A 17,984-nucleotide genomic window follows, 5' to 3' on the forward strand; every position below is an offset into this window, starting at 1 on the left:
TCTCCCTATTAGTTGCATGAAATATCTTTTTCTATCCCTTCACTTTCAGTCTGTGTATGTCTTTGGGTTTGAAGTGAGTCTCTTGTAGGCAGCATATAGACAGGTCTTGTTTTTTTGTCCATTCAGTGACTCTATTTCTCTTGATTGGTGCATTTAAACCATTTACACTTAGGGTGATTATTGATAGGTATGTACTTATTGCCATTGCAGGCTGTAGATTTGTGGTTATCAAAGGTTCAAGGGTAACTTCCTTACTATCTAAGAGTCTAACTTAACTCACTTAGTATGCTGTTACAAACACAATCTAAAGGTTCTTTTTTTTTTCCTCCTTTTTCTTCATCCTCCATTCTATATATATTAGGTGTCATATTGTGTACTCTTTGTCTATCCCTTGACTGACTTTGGGGGTAGTTGGTTTAATTTTGCATCTGCTTAGTAATTAATTGTTTTTGCTTGCTTTACTGTGGTTTCATTTCCTCTGGTGACAGCTATTTAGCCTTAGAAACACTTCCATGTATAGCAGTCCCTCCAAAATACTCTATAGATGGTTTGTGGGAGGTAAATTCTCTCAGCTTTTGCTTATCTGGAAAGTGTTTAATTCCTCCTTCAAATTTTGAGTAGAGTATTCTTGGTTCAAGGCCCTTCTGCTTCATTCCATTAAATATATCATGCCACTCCTTTCTGGCCAGTCAGGTTTCTGTTGAGAAGTCTGATGATAGCCTGATTGGTTTTCCTTTGTATGTGATCTTTTTTCTGTCTTTAGCTGCTTTTAAAAGTCTGTCATTATCCTTGATCTTTGCCATTTTAATCTATATGTCTTGGTGTTGTCTTCCTTGGGTCCCTTGTGTTGGGATATCTGTGCACCTCCATGGCCTGAGAGACTGTCTCCTTCGCCAGACTGGGGAAGTCCTCAAAGACACTTTCTATCCATTTTTGTCTCTCTTCTTCTTCTGGTACCCCTATAATATGAATATTGTTCCGTTTGGATTGGTCACACAGTTCTCTCAATATTCTTTCATTCTTAGAGATCCTTTTTTCTCTCTGTGCCTCAGCTTCTTTGTATTCCTCTTCTCTAATTTCTATTTCATTTATCGTCTCCTCCACCATATCTAATCTGCTTTTAAATCTTTCCATGTATGTTTCATTTCTGATACTGTATTCTGTAATGATTGAATCTCTGTCCAGAATTCGTCCCTGAATTCTTGAATTGAGCATGTTTTTTATTTTTATTTTGAAATCTCTTTCAGGAAGATTGATTAGTTCAGTTTTGCTTGACCCTTTTTCTGGAGTTTGTAGGATTTTGGTTTGAACCGAGTTCCTTTGATGTTTCATATTTGTATGCGGCACCCTCTAGTGCCCAGAGGCTCTACTCTTTGGAGCTGCTCAGCCCCTGGAGCAATGTCGGGGGTTGCAAGGGAGTGGTGCTGGTGCCTGGGGGGAGAAAAGAGCTGTTTCCTCCCTCCTACTTGCTTTGCCTGTCCCCAGTGCCAGAACCAGTGAGCTGAGCACACAGGTATAAAGGTCTGTGCTTTGCGTTTATAGCTGCTGTAGTTACGGCTTCTGTCTGGCTGACCTGACGCCAGGGTAGGGGCTGCAGATTTGCAAGCCAGGTGCAGGCTGGCTGAGAGGAAGACGCAGCAGGCTGTGTATCATGGCGGGGGCCTTTGGAGCTGTGTAACCAGCCAGGGGGATGGAGCATCTAAAGCTCCTGAAAGTTCCCAACCTACTGGGCAGAGTGTGCGCAGACAATGTTGTCCACCTGTCCTTTCTCCTGAGCAGTAAGCTCTGTGCAACCCTTGCCCCTTTAGCAGCCCTCTCACTGTTAGGAAGTCTCTCAGACTGCCCACCTTTCTTTTGTCCCCGAGCATCTGGATGTGGATCCCTGTTTTCCACAAGTGGGTAGAATCTCAGTCTGTCCAGGTATTCTGCCTGTCTTAGCTTTCCAACCCCACTAATCTCCAGAGCATCATGCAATATAGGTCTGTGCTCCCAGAGCAGATCTCCAGGGCCAGGTGTTCAGCAGTCCTAGGCTTCCACCCTCTCCCTACTCCATTTGTCTTCCTCCCACCAGTGAGCTGGGGTGGGGGAAGTGCTTGGGTCCTGCTGGATCATAGCTTTGGTTTGTTACCCTGTTCCATGATGTCTGTTCTTTTCTCTGTGTGTATGCAGTCTGGCACAGCCTTCTTTCCTGTTGCTCTTTTAGGATTAGTTGTATTAATTATATATATATATATATATATATATATATATATTTTTTTTAAATAATTATTTTTTATTGAAGGGTAGTTGACGCACAGTATTACATTGCATTAGTTTCAAGTGTACAACACAGTGGTAGAACATTTATATACATAATTCTAGGTTCCAGCTATCACCCTACCAAGCTGTTACAATATCTTGACTATATTCCTTATGCTATACATTACATCCCAGTTACTTATTTATTTTACCATTGGAAGTCTGTCCTTTTTTTTTTTTTTTTTGTGAGGGCATCTCTCATATTTATTGATCAAATGGTTGTTAACGACAATAAAATTCTGTATAGGGGAGTCAGTGCTCAATGCACAATCATTAATCCACCCGAAGCCTAATTTTCGTCAGTCTCCAATCTTCTGAGGCATAACAAACAAGTTCTTACATGTAGAACAAATTCTTACACAATGAATAAGTTACATAGTGAACAGTACAAGGGCAGTCATCACAGAAACTTTCAGTTTTGCTCATGCATTATGAACTCTAAACAGTCAGTTCAAATATGAATACTCATTTGGTTTTTATACTTGATTTATATGTGGATACCACATTTCTCTCTTTATTATTATTATTTTTAATAAAATGCTGAAGTGGTAGGTAGATGCAAGATAAAGGTAGAAAACATAGTTTAGTGTTGTAAGAGAGCAAATGTAGATGATCAGGTGTGTGCCTGTAGACTATGTGTTAATCCAAGATAGACCAGGGCAATAAAACATCCACATATGCAGAAGATTTCTCTCAGAACAGGGGGGGTGAGGTTCTAAGCCTCACCTCTGTTGATCCCCAATTTCTCACCTGATGGCCCCCTGCGACTGTGCCTGTCTTAGGTTGTTCCTCCCTTGAGGAATCTTACCCGTCTCTGGCTAACCAGTCATCTTCCGGGGCCATACAGGGAAATGTGAAGTTGGTAAGTGAGAGGGAAGCCTTATTGTTTGAAAAGGTTAGCTTTTTACTTCTTTGCATATTTATGCCCTGTGGCTTCTATGCCCTGCATTTGTCTTGAGGTATCTTTACCACTTGGAGGAGTTATGATACTCAGTAAATTTGATATGAGGCACGAATTCTATTTAAGGGTTGTAATTAGGAAGGAAGAAGAAAAGCTATAGAAGTAGCAGGCGGAAGGAAACATGGGAAGATTGATTATTTCTTTGACAAATCTTCTTGTAGAGTAACTTCAGCATATATAGGTTTTAAGCTACTACTTAAATTGCGCACACACATTAACATAATAGGAGTATAGTTACATAACCAAAGCATATCTGTAATTACCAGCCATCTCCAGTGAAACCAAGAAAACCAGTTAGGCACCTTAGGCATTTGTGAAAACTTATCTATGATATGGTGGATATTGTCCAACTGAACTTGAACAGTCTGAGAGAAATCAGACAAATTAGAACAACCCATTCCTGGGGAATGTTCACATCCCTTATATTCTTTTAACAGTAAATAGTCTGTAGTTGTAAGATTTTGGAGCGCTACAATTTGCACTTCTCCAAATTCTTGGTTGAGTTCCAACAGTATAGATCCAGTCAAATTTGTTGTTTTACTGTATGCACAGGCCAGCTTAGATATCTCCTTCCTCATTCCCATGGCAAGTCCAGGAACTGGTGGGATGAGTGCATCTACAGCTGTAGCAGTGCGTGGATCTTTGTTGGGGTTTTTTGATGATCATCTTCTGGCATGAGTCTTCCCGAGAGTGCAGATGTTGGAAGTTCTTTTTCATATTGTATCTTAGTTCATTTTCGGGGTTTAATTATATTTTTGTATGATATATGGTTTTGGGAGGAGGCCTGTGTCTCACCTCTCACGCTGCCATCTTTAATCCCTCTCCAGGACTAAACAACATTTTATTTTTACCTCATAAGAATCACTAAAAAGTTACCCAGTCTCTGATTTAAATGACCAAACTGTTGTTTTTTTTAAATGCACTAATTGTCCTCTGAAAAGATGTATTTTTTCCACCCCCTTGTCTCTTTCTTTATTGTTACTGTTTTTTAAATTTATTGCTTAAAAGTAACTGTAAAAAAGAAACAGGAAAATTACTCTAAGTCTAACCAGCTTAGTATTCAAAGGTTTTCAGTATTCTGTTCCTTTCTAGTGCATGTCTCTTTGAATACAAATTTTGTTGCACCTGTGAAATACCACAATGTAATAGTTTTTCATTTGACATTTTAAAATATAACATATCAACGATGCTTGGTCTTTAAAAAATTAGTGCAGTAGTCTTCATAATTATGAGGTGAAGTTGAGTTTATTTTAACTTATTGCAGTCCAACATCCAGCCTCAATAGGCATGAGTGATGACCTGGTGTGCAGTTGGGAGGAAGGCAGAGGAAGTAAGGCTGCACACGGAGCTGCCCGGTCCACCCGCCCCAGGCTTCTTACCATGCTGCTGCCTGCTCTGCCATGGTGGGCTGTGTCAGGAGCCAGCCCAATCTCAGGGTTCCAGGCTGTGGCAGTCAGCACGATGTGGCTTAGCTCACAGTACCTGAGGAGACTGAGCTGGTGATTAGCTCCATCCTAAGCTATAGCACTGCCCAGCAGTGCCCTGACTGGGTATGTCTGGGCGGCACACGGGCACAGATGGTGGAGCTGGTGGCTGAGCACCAGCCTCAGTTTCCAAAGGTGGATTTTAGCAAATGTCTACACTTAACCTCTGGTAATTATGGTTTCATAAATAATGTGTGTAGAGATGGGAAGAACCCTTAAAAAACTGAGAACAGTAATACTGGGTGACTCTCTTCAAGTACTGATGAAGTGGCGGAGTGTCAAAAAAAAAAAAGGAAAAATGTAAAAAAAAAGTATGACTATGTGTGTCATAATATACAATTGGATGTATTTCATAAAAGTACTTTAGTGTGATATCAAAAAATACTTAGGAGTTTAGATAAGGCATAAGTAGTAACACCTCCATGAAGAACAAACTAAGATTTGGCAGCAAAGGAAGGATTTAAGACTATAGCTGGAAATGATGACAGAGTTGACCTGCCATTGCATTTGAGTTCTTCCATCTTCAAAGCCAATGATGACTGAAAAGGAGACTTAGTTCTAGTGGCTTATTAGCAATGGCAAATGCCTCTGTGGTAGTAAGTCCTGGACACTCCAGCTTACTACAGTTATGGTGCCTTAGTCCTCTTACCCTCTTCATTGTGGTCCTTGCCAAGATTACTTAATCCTAGGGAAATCGTGTTACTAAGACATTTTATTGCTCAGTGATGGTAATCTTCCCTTTATAAGAATAATTAAATAAATCTTCATTGAGTATTCACTTCATTAAGTATGATGTAGGTGAGATATCCAAACACCTAAAAGTAGTAAATGTGTTTAAAAGTATTAATTCCCTGGAACTTCCTTTGGGACTCTCAGCTTTCCAGTAACTTCACTAGAAAAAGCTAACTTACAAATCATAGTTTTTCTGTGTATATGATAGTTTAGCCTTGATTATGTCCAGGTTTTATACACACTCAACTGCTGGACACTTAGCAGCTAGTGCAGTCAGCCTGTACATCATCAGCCTGATTCCGGGGTGTCTGGTGTGCCGTGGCTCATGTCTCCATGGCAGTCGTGGCAGTGTCTTTGGAGCCACTGTGCTGTGTTGAGTTCTGTGTCTGTCTCAGTGACTGGGGCTGTGGCCTGGCAGTGGGTTCATCCTGCCCTTCCTCTACATGGCAGAGGCCTGGAGATCAGTGACTACTCCTAGTATCCTTTGTCGTTGGAGGCCTGCAGCTCAAGGTGCAAAGTTGTATATAAGTTACAGCAGTCAGCCCTGATTCATCAAATGGTCTTTGACTTTGTAAAATAGGTCCAGAATTTTCATTTACACTTCAACCTCTGAGGTGGGTTTCATTTCTAGAGCACATCATAGGAGATTGATGTCTGGGTTTTCATCCCTAGAATTTATTTTAAACATTGTCTGTGATGTAGTATAGATGAAAATCAAAATGAATTCCTCACCTTAGGTCTTCCATATAAATATTCTCAACTCTATATCATTTCCACATCACAAAATCGTGTTAACATTTAGAACTACCATAGAGATGTGTGATCCGTCTGCGTCCATTTGTTCTCATTCCTCTGCCAATGCAGATGAGCATGATGTTCCCATCTGTTAAGACCTGCATGTTGTTTAATTAGATTACTTTTTCCTTGGGTATTATTTGTGTCTTCTGATTTCCTGATCAAATCTGTGCTCAGTCAAAATATATTAATGATTAAAATTTTTAAAGTGTTTATTGTGGAATTTGCAGTGAACTTGTATTTTGTCCAAAGGCTGTTGTTTAGTTGCCAGTCTGTAATCATTTCAGATATAGTGAGTTGCAAGTTATAGAAAACCCAGTTCAAGGTGACTTACATGAAAGGTACTTACTGGTTTGTATAATTGGAAGGCTAGCTATAGGCTAAGCTTCAGGGTGGGTTGATTGAGCAACTCCACAGTGCTACTAGGAATTTGGTTTCCTTCTTTCTACTCTATATTCTCTCCTTCCTCTTGTGATGCCAAGAGGTTGCCAGCCATTTCCAGACCTTCAAGTGCCCTGACTCATGTCCAGTATTGTTTTAGAAGCACTCCCAGAAAACTTTTCTTGTGTTCTCTTGAGCTTAATTGAGGGCTCTGCCTATGCCTTGAACCAGCAGCTGTGGCTGGGATGAGATACAGCTTCCCCCTCAGGATAGGGTTGTGGGGGGAGGCACAGAAACCCATCAGACCTGGGTGGTTATCTGGAGGAGAAGGAAATGGATGAAGGACGACAGCCACCCTGTTCACCATGCCACATGAGTTGAAGTCACCTGGATTTCATTTATAGATGTGCCTACTTTGTTTCATTGGTTTCTTCTTCTGCCTTTAGGAGCTGTGACAGCAACCAAACGGACAGGCATTCCAGCTCCTCGAGAACTTTCTGTAACTGTCTCAAGAGACAGAACTGTGCCGCGAGGACCCTCCAACCCCAGGAAGTCGGTGTCCAGTCCAACCTCTTCTACCACACCCACCCCTACGAAGCACCTGAGGACCACTTCCACGAGACCCAGGCAGGAGCCTGAGGGTGGGGAAAAGGCCGTGCTAGAGTCCCAAGTTCGGGAGCTTCTGGCAGAAGCCAAAGCAAAAGATAGTGAGATTAACAGGCTTCGAAGTGAACTAAAGAAGGGCACAGAGAAAAGGACTGTGAATACTGAAGGAGCTGATGCCGCAGACCCGGAAGGAGACGGAACATCAGTCTCACCAGGTGACTCGGAACCTTTGATAAGAGCTCTTGAGGAGAAGAACAAGAATTTTCAGAAAGAGCTTGCCAATCTCGAGGAGGAAAACCGGATCCTGAAGGAGAAACTGAGTTATCTTGAGCATTCACCAAACTCAGAAGGCGGAGCAAGCCACCCTGGAGACAGCAGCTGTCCCACATCCACTCAAGAGTCAAGTTTTGGAAGCCCAACTGGGAATCAGTTGTTAGATGAAATCGATGAGTATAAAAAAACCGTACATGAGAATACGTTATGGACATCGGGCTCTTCCAGTAGCGATGTTACCAAAGCTTCTTTGTCACCAGATGCCTCTGATTTTGAGCACATCACAGCAGACACCCCCTCCCGCCCCCTGTCTTCTGCTAGCAACCCCTATAAGAACTCAAAATGTTCCACCACCGGCAGTTCCCCTAATAACATGAGCGAGTTGTCCCTGGCTTCGCTTACAGAGAAGATTCAAAAGATGGAAGAGAACCACCACAGCACAGCAGAAGAGCTGCAGGCTACATTACAGGAGTTATCGGACCAGCAACAGATGGTGCAGGAGTTAACAGCTGAAAATGAGAAACTGGTGGACGAGAAGACTATTTTGGAGACTTCCTTCCAGCAGCATCGAGAAAGGGCAGAGCAGCTAAGTCAAGAAAACAAGAAGCTGATAAATCTCTTACAAGAGCGGGTTAAGAATGAAGAGCCCAATGCTCAAGAAGGAAAACTCCTCGAACTGGAGCAGAAATGCACAGAAATTCTTGAGCAGGGCCGCTTTGAACGAGAGAAGCTGCTCAACATTCAGCAGCAGCTGACCTGCAGCCTTCGGAAGGTCGAGGAAGAAAACCAAGGAACTTTAGAAATGATTAAACACCTCAAAGAAGAAAATGAAAAACTGAACGGGTTTCTAGAACTGGAGCGGCATAGTAATAGTGTGATGGCCAAAACTCTGCAAGAGTACAAAGTTACCTTGGAAGGGCTGAAGATTGAAAATGGGTCTTTGAAGGCTCATCTGGATAATGAGAAGCAAAAAGCTGTAGAGACCAGTCCTGTGGGGCAGACGGCAGAGGGTGGTGAAATTCAAGAAATGTTGAAGGTAGCCCACGCTGAGAAAGATCAGCTGCAACTGTCTTGCACGGAGCTCAGACAAGAATTGCTAAAGGCACATGGTGAAACCAAACATGTTTCGAGCCTACTAGCCAAGGTAAGGAGATAGCTGTCTGCCAGCACTTCCTGAGCCTTGTTATTTCCCTCCTTGGCCTTTAAATTCACAGAGCACCGAGAATCATTTGCTCAACCAATTTCAGCTACAGTTCTAGCATTTCTAGCTTGAAGATCTACTAGATTCCAGACAGGCTGGGGATACAAAACTGAAACACCCCAGTGTCTGACTATAGGCCGTTCAAGGTATAGTGGGGATATAATGAGTCAGCTCAGTGAATATGATGCAGACATAAAGAATATCCTGGAGGACAGCCCCAATCAGTGCCAAGGAGGAACACCCAGAATAATGTGGGATAAGGGAGGGCAGTACAGGAGGACTTCTTGGAAGAGGCAGCAAAAAGCTGAGTCTTGAAGAATGAGTGAGAATTATCCAGATCTATCCATTAATGTGCTTCAGTGCTGCTATTAAGAAAATTTTCATCACCCCAAATTTCCCCAGCAAGTAATAATATTATCACTATTTTGGTGTTTTCTTTAGGATGTGGTTGTGTATGTATCCCCCAAGTTAAAAAAAAATTTTAGAATCAGTGTGTACATACTATTTTAAAAATGTAATATTTTCTGAGCATATTTTCATCATTAACTATTCCTTGAAATAATGCTTTTCAAGGCTAGACAGTACTTTGTTATATGAATATTTCATATGTACTTCACTAGTTGCCTGTTGTGGAACATTTGTGTTCTGGTCTTTCAATATCATAAATACTATTTTTATATCTGATAATTTCTGTAGGTTGGCAATGGTAACTTTACATTAAGTTTTAATGCCTGTGGAGTAGGTCCTCCTGCATTTCTCTGTTGTAAAATGTTTAATCTCCGAGGGAAGTTGGAGTTCTTTCTTAGTCCCTCATTTATCTCTTTGGTCTTTCTATTAGCATTACATTAAATATATGTGTAAATGAGAAATAATTTGGCATCTTAAAACTATAACTTCTGTTTTCTGATCATAAAATTATATATTCATTACAGAATATGTATTATAGAAGCTTTAGGAAAAAAAGTATAAAGAAGAAAATAAATATTAACTTTAATCTCCTACCTGGAGAAAAACACTGCTAACATTTAGTGCTAAATGCCCTTTCAGATGTTTTCTCCCCTTTGTGCACTATTGGGCACATATACAGAGATGTACTTGCTTGCAATATTTAATCTTTCTAGTCAGAAGAAGAGAGTATATCACCCCACATTCCATGAATACAAAGACCCCATTGGATTTGTTGATCAATTCTGCTGTTAATCTATTTCTGGTTAATTTGTTTCCACTTTTATCTTTATTAGTTCTTTCATCCTGCCTTTTGTATATTTCTTTGGTTTCTCCCTAGTTTCTTGAGTAAAATTCTGTGTTCATATAAGGTTGTCCCTGGTTGACAAAGAAAGCATTTAAAGAGTATGAATTTGCTCCTTATTATAGCTTTGACTAAATGTAAACAATAAAATCTAGAATTTTAGAACAAGCTAGGTCTAATTGGGATAAAAAGCAATTGCATTCTCTGTAGAATACAAAGTATGACATGTATGTTTTAAATCAACCTGTTAATTATCTTGTTCACATATTCTATATCTTCATGTACTGCTTGCTGATTAGAATTATCAAATACTTGACAGGATGAAAAGAGTCCTAGCTAGTGTTCTGAGTAAGAGTCTGTGGGGCATGATGTCACATAGTTTCTGGTATGCATAATGGGGATCCTAAGTGTGATTTTTATGCTGCCTTCTGTATAAAGTGAAACTGTAACATGTACTAATCTTCCTGCCCTTTTCTGTTACTGTAAGAGAAATAAAAGTCAGACCTCCTAGGCTGATTAATAGTTGTTGTAGCCCCACTGCAGAATGTTAAGTCTATCTACCAGCAGCCATGAAATCGAATAATACAACATGAGGGACTCACGGCCAAAGGAGGGACTCAGTAACACTGTTAGGACAGAACTCTAGTGAGGGGTGTGAGGCGCTGGTCCAGTAGGTGGACAGCCTTGGTCTGCTGACTTGGCTGATAGTTAATTCTGTGACCATGGGCAGGTCCCTTTCCATTGTGCAGAGAATAGAGTAGAAGTGTGATGGTGGGGGATCCTGGCATTGTTCCTGATCTAAAGGGAGTGCTTTGACCATTTTTCATTAAGGATGTCTATTATAGGTATTTGCTATATACTTTTTATTGAGTTACTTCAGTATTTTGCTAAGTGTTTTGTTTGCTTGTTTTTCAAAAAAGGAGGCTGGTTTTTTTCTACATCTGCTATAGGTCTTATACATCTGTAAGATCAATACCTATATAAGATTTATACTATAGATCTTGCACATCTACTTTGAACTCCTAGTTTTTATGTAATCATAATGGTTTTTCTCCTTTAGTTCCAATTGAGGTGGATTGTAGTAACAGATTTTCTAAGGTAGTCTAGTGTTAAATCATCTTTGCATACCTGGAGTAAATACTGATTCTTCAGTTCTCAATTGCTTTGATTTACATTTTTACATAGAAATTTCAAATATAACTGCCTTGAGCAGGTGTCAGAGTGACTGTCCTATGCAGGAATCCCCATGCAGTTTGTATGGTGATGAACAGCTTTTATGCTTGAGTTCTGTATTCATCCACTCTGAGGGTCACACACCCTCCCCTAGCCCAACTTTCTTGAAATCACAAGATCATAACAGCTAATAGATTTAGTAAGTCTACATAAAATTTCCCATTTAGATAAGTTACTTAAGTGATTCAGATGCTATTGGAAGACTCTCTGAAAAGCCTGCTTCTCTGTGGTGTGGGGCAGGCCTGTTCCTCATACAACAAACAGACAATTGGCAGGACACTTACAGTAACTATGTGAATGCTTTGTAAACTTTTTCTTCCTCTCTTTTCTTTGCTAATATCTCCATTATTCTCCACTTCTGTGAACCCACCATATACCTTTTGCTGGCAGCTTAATGTGTGATTTATAACACACTGCTGTACAACTTGGAGGAATAGTGTAATTTCTGAGGAGTCCCGAGGTCTTAGCCTCCTGGAGGCCACCACGTAGCTGCCCTGGTGAGTGAGCAGCATGTGTCACGTGGGACTATTACTTCTCCAGACTTTAATGCAACCCATACTTACAATTTTTTGACTTTCAAATTATAATCATTTGGGATCTTGGTTTCAAATTAGAGAATTTTTATAAGACTTGAAATACAGAGGTTTTAAAAAAAATACTTTTTTTTGGAGTATTAACTATTTATTGAAGCATAGTTGATATGCAATATTATATTGGTTTCAAGTATACAACATAGTGATTCAACAGTTACCTACATTATTAAGTCCTTATCCCAACTAGTGTACTTACTGTCTGTAAAAACAAAGAAAGATATAACAGAATCATTGACTATATTCTCTATGCTCTACTTTCATCCCCATGACTAAGTCATATTATAGGAAAATAGTTTTTTTTTTGTTTTAATGTTTAAATGTTTTTATGCCCTGAAGTTGAAACCTTATATGTCATATCCTTAGAAATTTAGTTCTTTCTACAGAAACGTGGGTGTCTTCTTCCAGAGGAATAAGGAGATGATAAAGGAACATTTGCTGTGAGTGGTCAGGAAAACTAGAGGTGAAACAATCATTGTGACCAGCATTGGTCTCCAAGCCCGACCAGCTAGAGTAGCCACTGGCCACAAGTGGCAAAACCAGAATTAGAGAGAAAGATGTGGCAAGCAGCTTCACCCGGAGCCACGACCGCAGAATAGGACCCCTGAAGGACTGCAGAGATCTTGGAACCTGGCTTAAGTAGCAGGTGGTCTGTAAGGATGCCTAGGTGTGGCTTGGGCTGTAAGTAATAGAACCCCTTGTGTCAGTGGCCCAAGCCAACACTCCCATCCTGTTCTCGGAAATCAGGAGGTAGGCAGTTGATAGCTGTGGTCTAGGGCTCCATAGAGTCAAGGTTTGTGGCTCGCAGTTCTGTGATTCTCAGCCCTCCAGCCAAGGGTGCAGGTGAGCACCTCATCGTCAGCATCTTGGCCCCATCTTGACAGGCAGGAGGCTGGGCAGGTCCCCAGATACCTCATTCCTGTGGGGAGAGTATTTTTCCCAGGAGCCCCCTTTTTTCCCTTTTGATGGGGTCAGAACTGGGTCATACAGCCTCCCCAAGCCCACCCTTTTTGAAACCACAAGATCACAGCCTGATTCTTGACCAAAGTTGGGATTCATAGGGAAAAAAGAGGAACTGGCTTTTAGGTAGATAGGAGCACTGTTTGCCACAGGCACCACTAGGGCTCCACGGAGTGCTCAGGGACCTCCTAGATAATGTAACGCTTCCCACTCACCAGACGCCCCACCCCCCGCTCACCAGATGCCTCATCCCCCAGCTCACCAGACACCTTGCCCCCCGCTCACCATCCAGCCTCAGTCCCTCCACCTCCTCCCGCCCAGGCCCTGTGCTGGGTTCTTGCCCCATCAGGGGGCCCCCTCTGCCCACATTGCTCCTGCCTCTGTCTTTGCCTGCCCTTCCAAACCCCCTTTCTTCACTTGCCTTGTCCTGTCTTAAGCTTTAGGTCTCAATTATGGTGTCAGTTCTTCAGAGAGGCCATCAGTCTGTGGGACTGTTGTCTTGTGGACTCTACAGGATATAGCATCGTAGACCAGCTGGGTCACTTGAGTGAAAGCCATCTATTGTTGGCACCTTAGAGGGGCTCAGAAGTTTTGGAAAGCCTATTTGTTAGAGTTGAGGGCAGCATAGAGTCACTTCCCTATATGAGTTGTGGCCGAGAAAGTGGTGAGAGAGTTGGTTGAGGTTGAGTAGGTTAAGCTGAAAATACAGACATTTCGATGATCTGCAGTTCACTTCCCCCATTCTCTCCTTTATCTTTGGCTGACAGCAATCTCTCAGCTCTCTTGGTGAAACAGAGTCCTGTGACTTCATGTTGGGAAGAAGGCATGGAAGAACCCTGTGTAAACAGTGCACGTCAGGGCAGTTTGGGGAAAGGCCTGCAGGCTCCTCCCCAGAAGCCTTCAGGGTGGGCCCTTGCCTCTGGAGATTTCCTCAGGCCCCAGCCCTGTGCGAGCCTGACACCCGGAGCTGAAGCTTAGGAGGATTCACCAGGAAAGGCAGTAGGCCTGCTTGTGCTTTACTAGGTCAGGTGTGACAGTAACTCACAAGAGGGGACACTGCTGCCATGGACCCAGCGGCGCCTCACCCTGTCTGGGTTTCCTGGCCTGACCTCCTTCCCTTCTGAAGGACTCACATTTGTTTTGAGATGTGTTAATACCTTTCATGAGGTTAGGCCTGAGCACCATTCTCTTTCTGTACTTGACTGAAGGTCTTGTCTCCAAGGCCTCAGTTGCCCGGCACCTGCCTGTCCTGGGCGAGGTCTTTGGGAACAGCTTGTGGAGCACTCACAGCCCAGCTTCTCGAGGAAAGTGAAATACAGATGTTTACCCTCTTCTTGGGGTTCTCCATAGCCATTTTCCTTTTCCCATGACAAAAGTATAAAGGAGACCGGCATATTCTCCTCTCCCTTGGCAGAGCAAGGCCAGTATGAATGACGTGTGGCTCTGTCAGCAGTATCTGTTTAGAACAGGGCTAAGTTCTGGAGAGGCCAACTTAGATGTAAAAACAACAGTAAGAGTAACATGCACTCTTTACTCAGGCTAATCATTCCAAATTTATTTATACTTTTACACTATATTGTGACTTTCATATATTAAGTACCTAGTAAACACTTGTTGAAGGAACAAATGTCAGAGAAACTTGCAACAGAATTAGGAGAGAGGCTGCTATAATTATATCACTGTTAAAGTTTATCATATTTTAATAATAACTAATAATTTTAGTGCTTTATATATACTCGGCACTCTCAAAGCTTTTGCATCACTTAATCTCATTGAATCATAATTTTATGCTGTAGATACTATCATTTTCTGATTTTTTTCCATTGAGGAAACTGAGGCAGGGATGATTCATTTACTAGGATAATTGATTAATTGATGAAGGCCAAGATTCATAGTTGTGTCTTACCCCAGAACCCTTCTTTTTTTTTTCTTCAAAAGATTTGTATTAAGGTATAAGTTGTACATAATAAAGTGCATACATTATAAACACACAACCCAGTGAATCTTTACTCTCTGTACACCTACTCTGTGTACCTCCACCTGGGTCATGACAGGATATTTCCAGACCTCCAGAAGGTTCCCTCCCAGTCAATACCCCTCAAAGATAACCATTATCTTTTTTTAAAATTTTATTATGGTCTCATTGATATACAATCTTTTTTTTTTTTATTTTTATTATTTTTTATTTTGGTATCATTAATCTACAATTACATGAAGAACATTATGTTTACTAGGCTCCCCCCTTCACCAAGTCCCCCCCACATACCCCTTCACAGTCACTGTCCATCTGCGTAGTAAGATGCTGTAAAATCACTACTTGTCTTCTCTGTGTTGCAGAGCCCTCCCCGTACCCCCCACGCACTATACATGCTAATCGTAAAGCCCTCTTTCTTTTTCCCCACCCTATCCCTCCCTTCCTTCCCATCCTCCCCAGTCCCTTTACCTTTGGTAACTATTAGTCCATTCTTGAGTTCTGTGATTCTGTTGCTGTTTTGTTCCTTCAGTTTTCCTTTGTTCTTATACTCCACATATGAATGAAATCATTTGGTACTTGTCTTTCTCCGCCTGGCTTATTTCACTGAGCATAATACCCTCTAGCTCCATCCATGTTATTGCAAATGGTAGGATTTGTTTTCTTCTTATGGCTGAGTAATATTCCATTGTATATATGTACCACATCTTCTTTTTTTTTTTTTATTGAAGGGTAGTTGACACACAATATTACATTACTTTCAGGTGTACAACACAGTGATTCAACATTTATATACATGATAATTCTAGCTACCAGCTATCACCATACAAAGTCGTTACAATATTTTGACTATATTCCTTATGTTATACATTACATCCTGGTTATTTTTTATTTTACAATTGGAACTGTGTACTTTTTTTTTTTTTTTGAGAGGGTCTCTCTCATATTTATTGATCAAATGGTTGTTAACAACAATAAAATTCTGCATAGGGGAGTCAATGCTCAATGCACAATCATTAATCCACCCCAAGCCTAATTTTCGTCAGTCTCCAATCTTCTGAAGCATAACGAACAAGTTCTTACATGGAGAACAAATTCTTACATAGTGATTAAGTTACATGGTGAACAGTACAAGGGCAGTCATCACAGAAACTTTTGGTTTTGCTCATACATTATGAACTATACACAGTCAGTTCAAATATGAATACTCATTTGATTTTTATACTTGATTTATATGTGGATACCACATTTCTCTCTTTATTATTATTATTTTTAATAAAATGCTGAAGTGGTAGGTAGATACAAGATAAAGGTAGAAAACATAGTTTAGTGTTGTAAGAGAGCAAATGTAGATGATCAGGTGTGTGCCTGTAGACTATGTGTTAATCCAAGCTAGACAAGGGCAATAAAACATCCACATATGCCGAAGATTTCTCTCAGAACAGTGGGGGCTGAGGTTCTAAGCCTTACCTCTGTTGATCCCCAATTTCTCACCTGATGGCCCCCCTGCGACTATGCCTGTCTTAGGTTGTTCCTCCCTTGAGGAATCTTACCCGTCTCTGGCTAACCAGTCATCTTCCAGGGCCATACAGGGAAATGTAAAGTTGGTAAGTGAGAGAGAAGCCTTATTGTTTGAAGAGGTTAGCTTTTTACTTCTTTGCATATTTATGCCCTGTGGCTTCTATGCCCAGCATTTGCCTTGAGGTATCTTTACCACTTGGAAGAATTATGATACTCGGTAAATTTGATATGAGGCACGAATTCTATTTAAGGGTTGTAATTAGGAAGGAAGAAGAAAAGCTATAGAAGTAGCAGGCGGCAGAAAACATGGGAAGATTGATTATTTCTTTGACATATCTTCTTGTAGAGTAACTTCAGCATGTATAGGTTTTAAACTACTAATTAAATTGCACACACACATTAACATAATAGGAGTATAGTTACATAACCAAAGCATACCTGTAATTACCAGCCATCTCCAGTGAAACCAAGAAAACCAGTTAGGCACCTTAGGCATTTGTGAAAACTTATCTATGGTATGGTGGATATTGTCCAACTGAACTTGAACAGTCTGAGAGAAATCAGACAAAACAACCCATTCCTGGGGACTGTTCACATCCCATATGTTCTTTTAACAGTAGATAGTCTGTAGTTGTAAGATTTTGGAGTGCTACAATTTGCACTTCTCCTAATTCTTGGTTGAGTTCCAACAGTATAGATCCAGTCCAATTTGTTGTTTTACTGTATGCACAGGCCAGCTTAGATATCTCCTTCTTCATTCCCATGGCAAGTCCAGGAACTGGTGGGATGAGTGCATCTACAGCTGTAGCAGCGCGTGAATCTTTGTTGGGGTTTTTTGATGATCATCTTCTGGTATGAGTCTTCCAGAGAGTGCTGATGTTGGAAGTTCTTTTTCATATCGTATCTTAGTTCATTTTCTGGGTAGCCAAATTAGGCTTTGATCCTCTGTATAAACACAAACAGACCCTTTGCCTACACTTTTATATGCCCTTTATACCATTATGTAGAACTCATTGGAGGTCACCAGACAGGAACTGCTTTTTTGTTGTTGTTGTTGTTATCATTAATCTACACTTACATGACGAACATTATGTTTACTAGGCTCTCCCCTATACCAGGTCCCCCCTATAAACCCCTTTACAGTCACTGTCCATCAGCATAGCAAAATGTTGTAGAATCACTACTTGTCTTCTCTGTGTTGTTCAGCCCTCCCCTTTCTCCCCCCCATGCTTGCTAATCTTAATACCCTCCTTCTTCTTCCCCCCCCTTATCCCTCCCTACCCACCCATCCTCCCCAGTCCCTTTCCCTTTGGTACCTGTTAGTCCATTATTGAGTTCTGTGATTCTGCTGCTGTTTTGTTCCTTCAGTTTTCCTTTGTTATTATACTCCACAGATGAGTGAAATCATTTGGTATTTCTCTTTCTCGACTTGGCTTATTTCACTGAGCATAATACCCTCCAGCTCCATCCATGTTGCTGCAAATGGTAGGATTTGCCCTTTTCTTATGGCTGAGTAGTATTCCATTGTGTATATGTACCACATCTTCTTTATCCATTCATCTACTGATGGACATTTAGGTTGCTTCCATATCTTGGCTATTGTAAATAGTGCAGCGATAAACACAGGGGTGCATCTGTCTTTTTCAAACTGGAGTGCTGCATTCTTAGGGTAAATTCCTAGAAGTGGAATTCCTGGGTCAAATGGTATTTCTATTTTGAGCATTTTGA

General features: G+C 41.1%; 1 protein-coding gene across 12 annotated transcripts in view; it reads left to right on the forward strand.

Moving 5' to 3' along the window:
* Positions 1 to 17,984, forward strand: part of SPECC1 (sperm antigen with calponin homology and coiled-coil domains 1) — a 296,321-nt gene that overhangs the window by 179,315 nt on the left and 99,022 nt on the right. For all 12 annotated transcript variants that reach the window (XR_008997143.1, XM_057500817.1, XM_036920665.2 and 9 more), the window contains one exon: positions 7,098 to 8,674. Coding sequence is in view for 11 of the 12 variants with exons in the window: in XM_057500817.1 (XP_057356800.1) it covers positions 7,098 to 8,674 (1,577 nt within the window). In the remaining variant the exon portion in view is untranslated. The remainder of the gene's footprint in view (positions 1 to 7,097; positions 8,675 to 17,984) is intronic.

The sequence above is a fragment of the Manis pentadactyla genome, chromosome 4 (assembly GCF_030020395.1).
Source record: "Manis pentadactyla isolate mManPen7 chromosome 4, mManPen7.hap1, whole genome shotgun sequence".
Lineage (NCBI taxonomy): Eukaryota > Metazoa > Chordata > Mammalia > Pholidota > Manidae > Manis > Manis pentadactyla.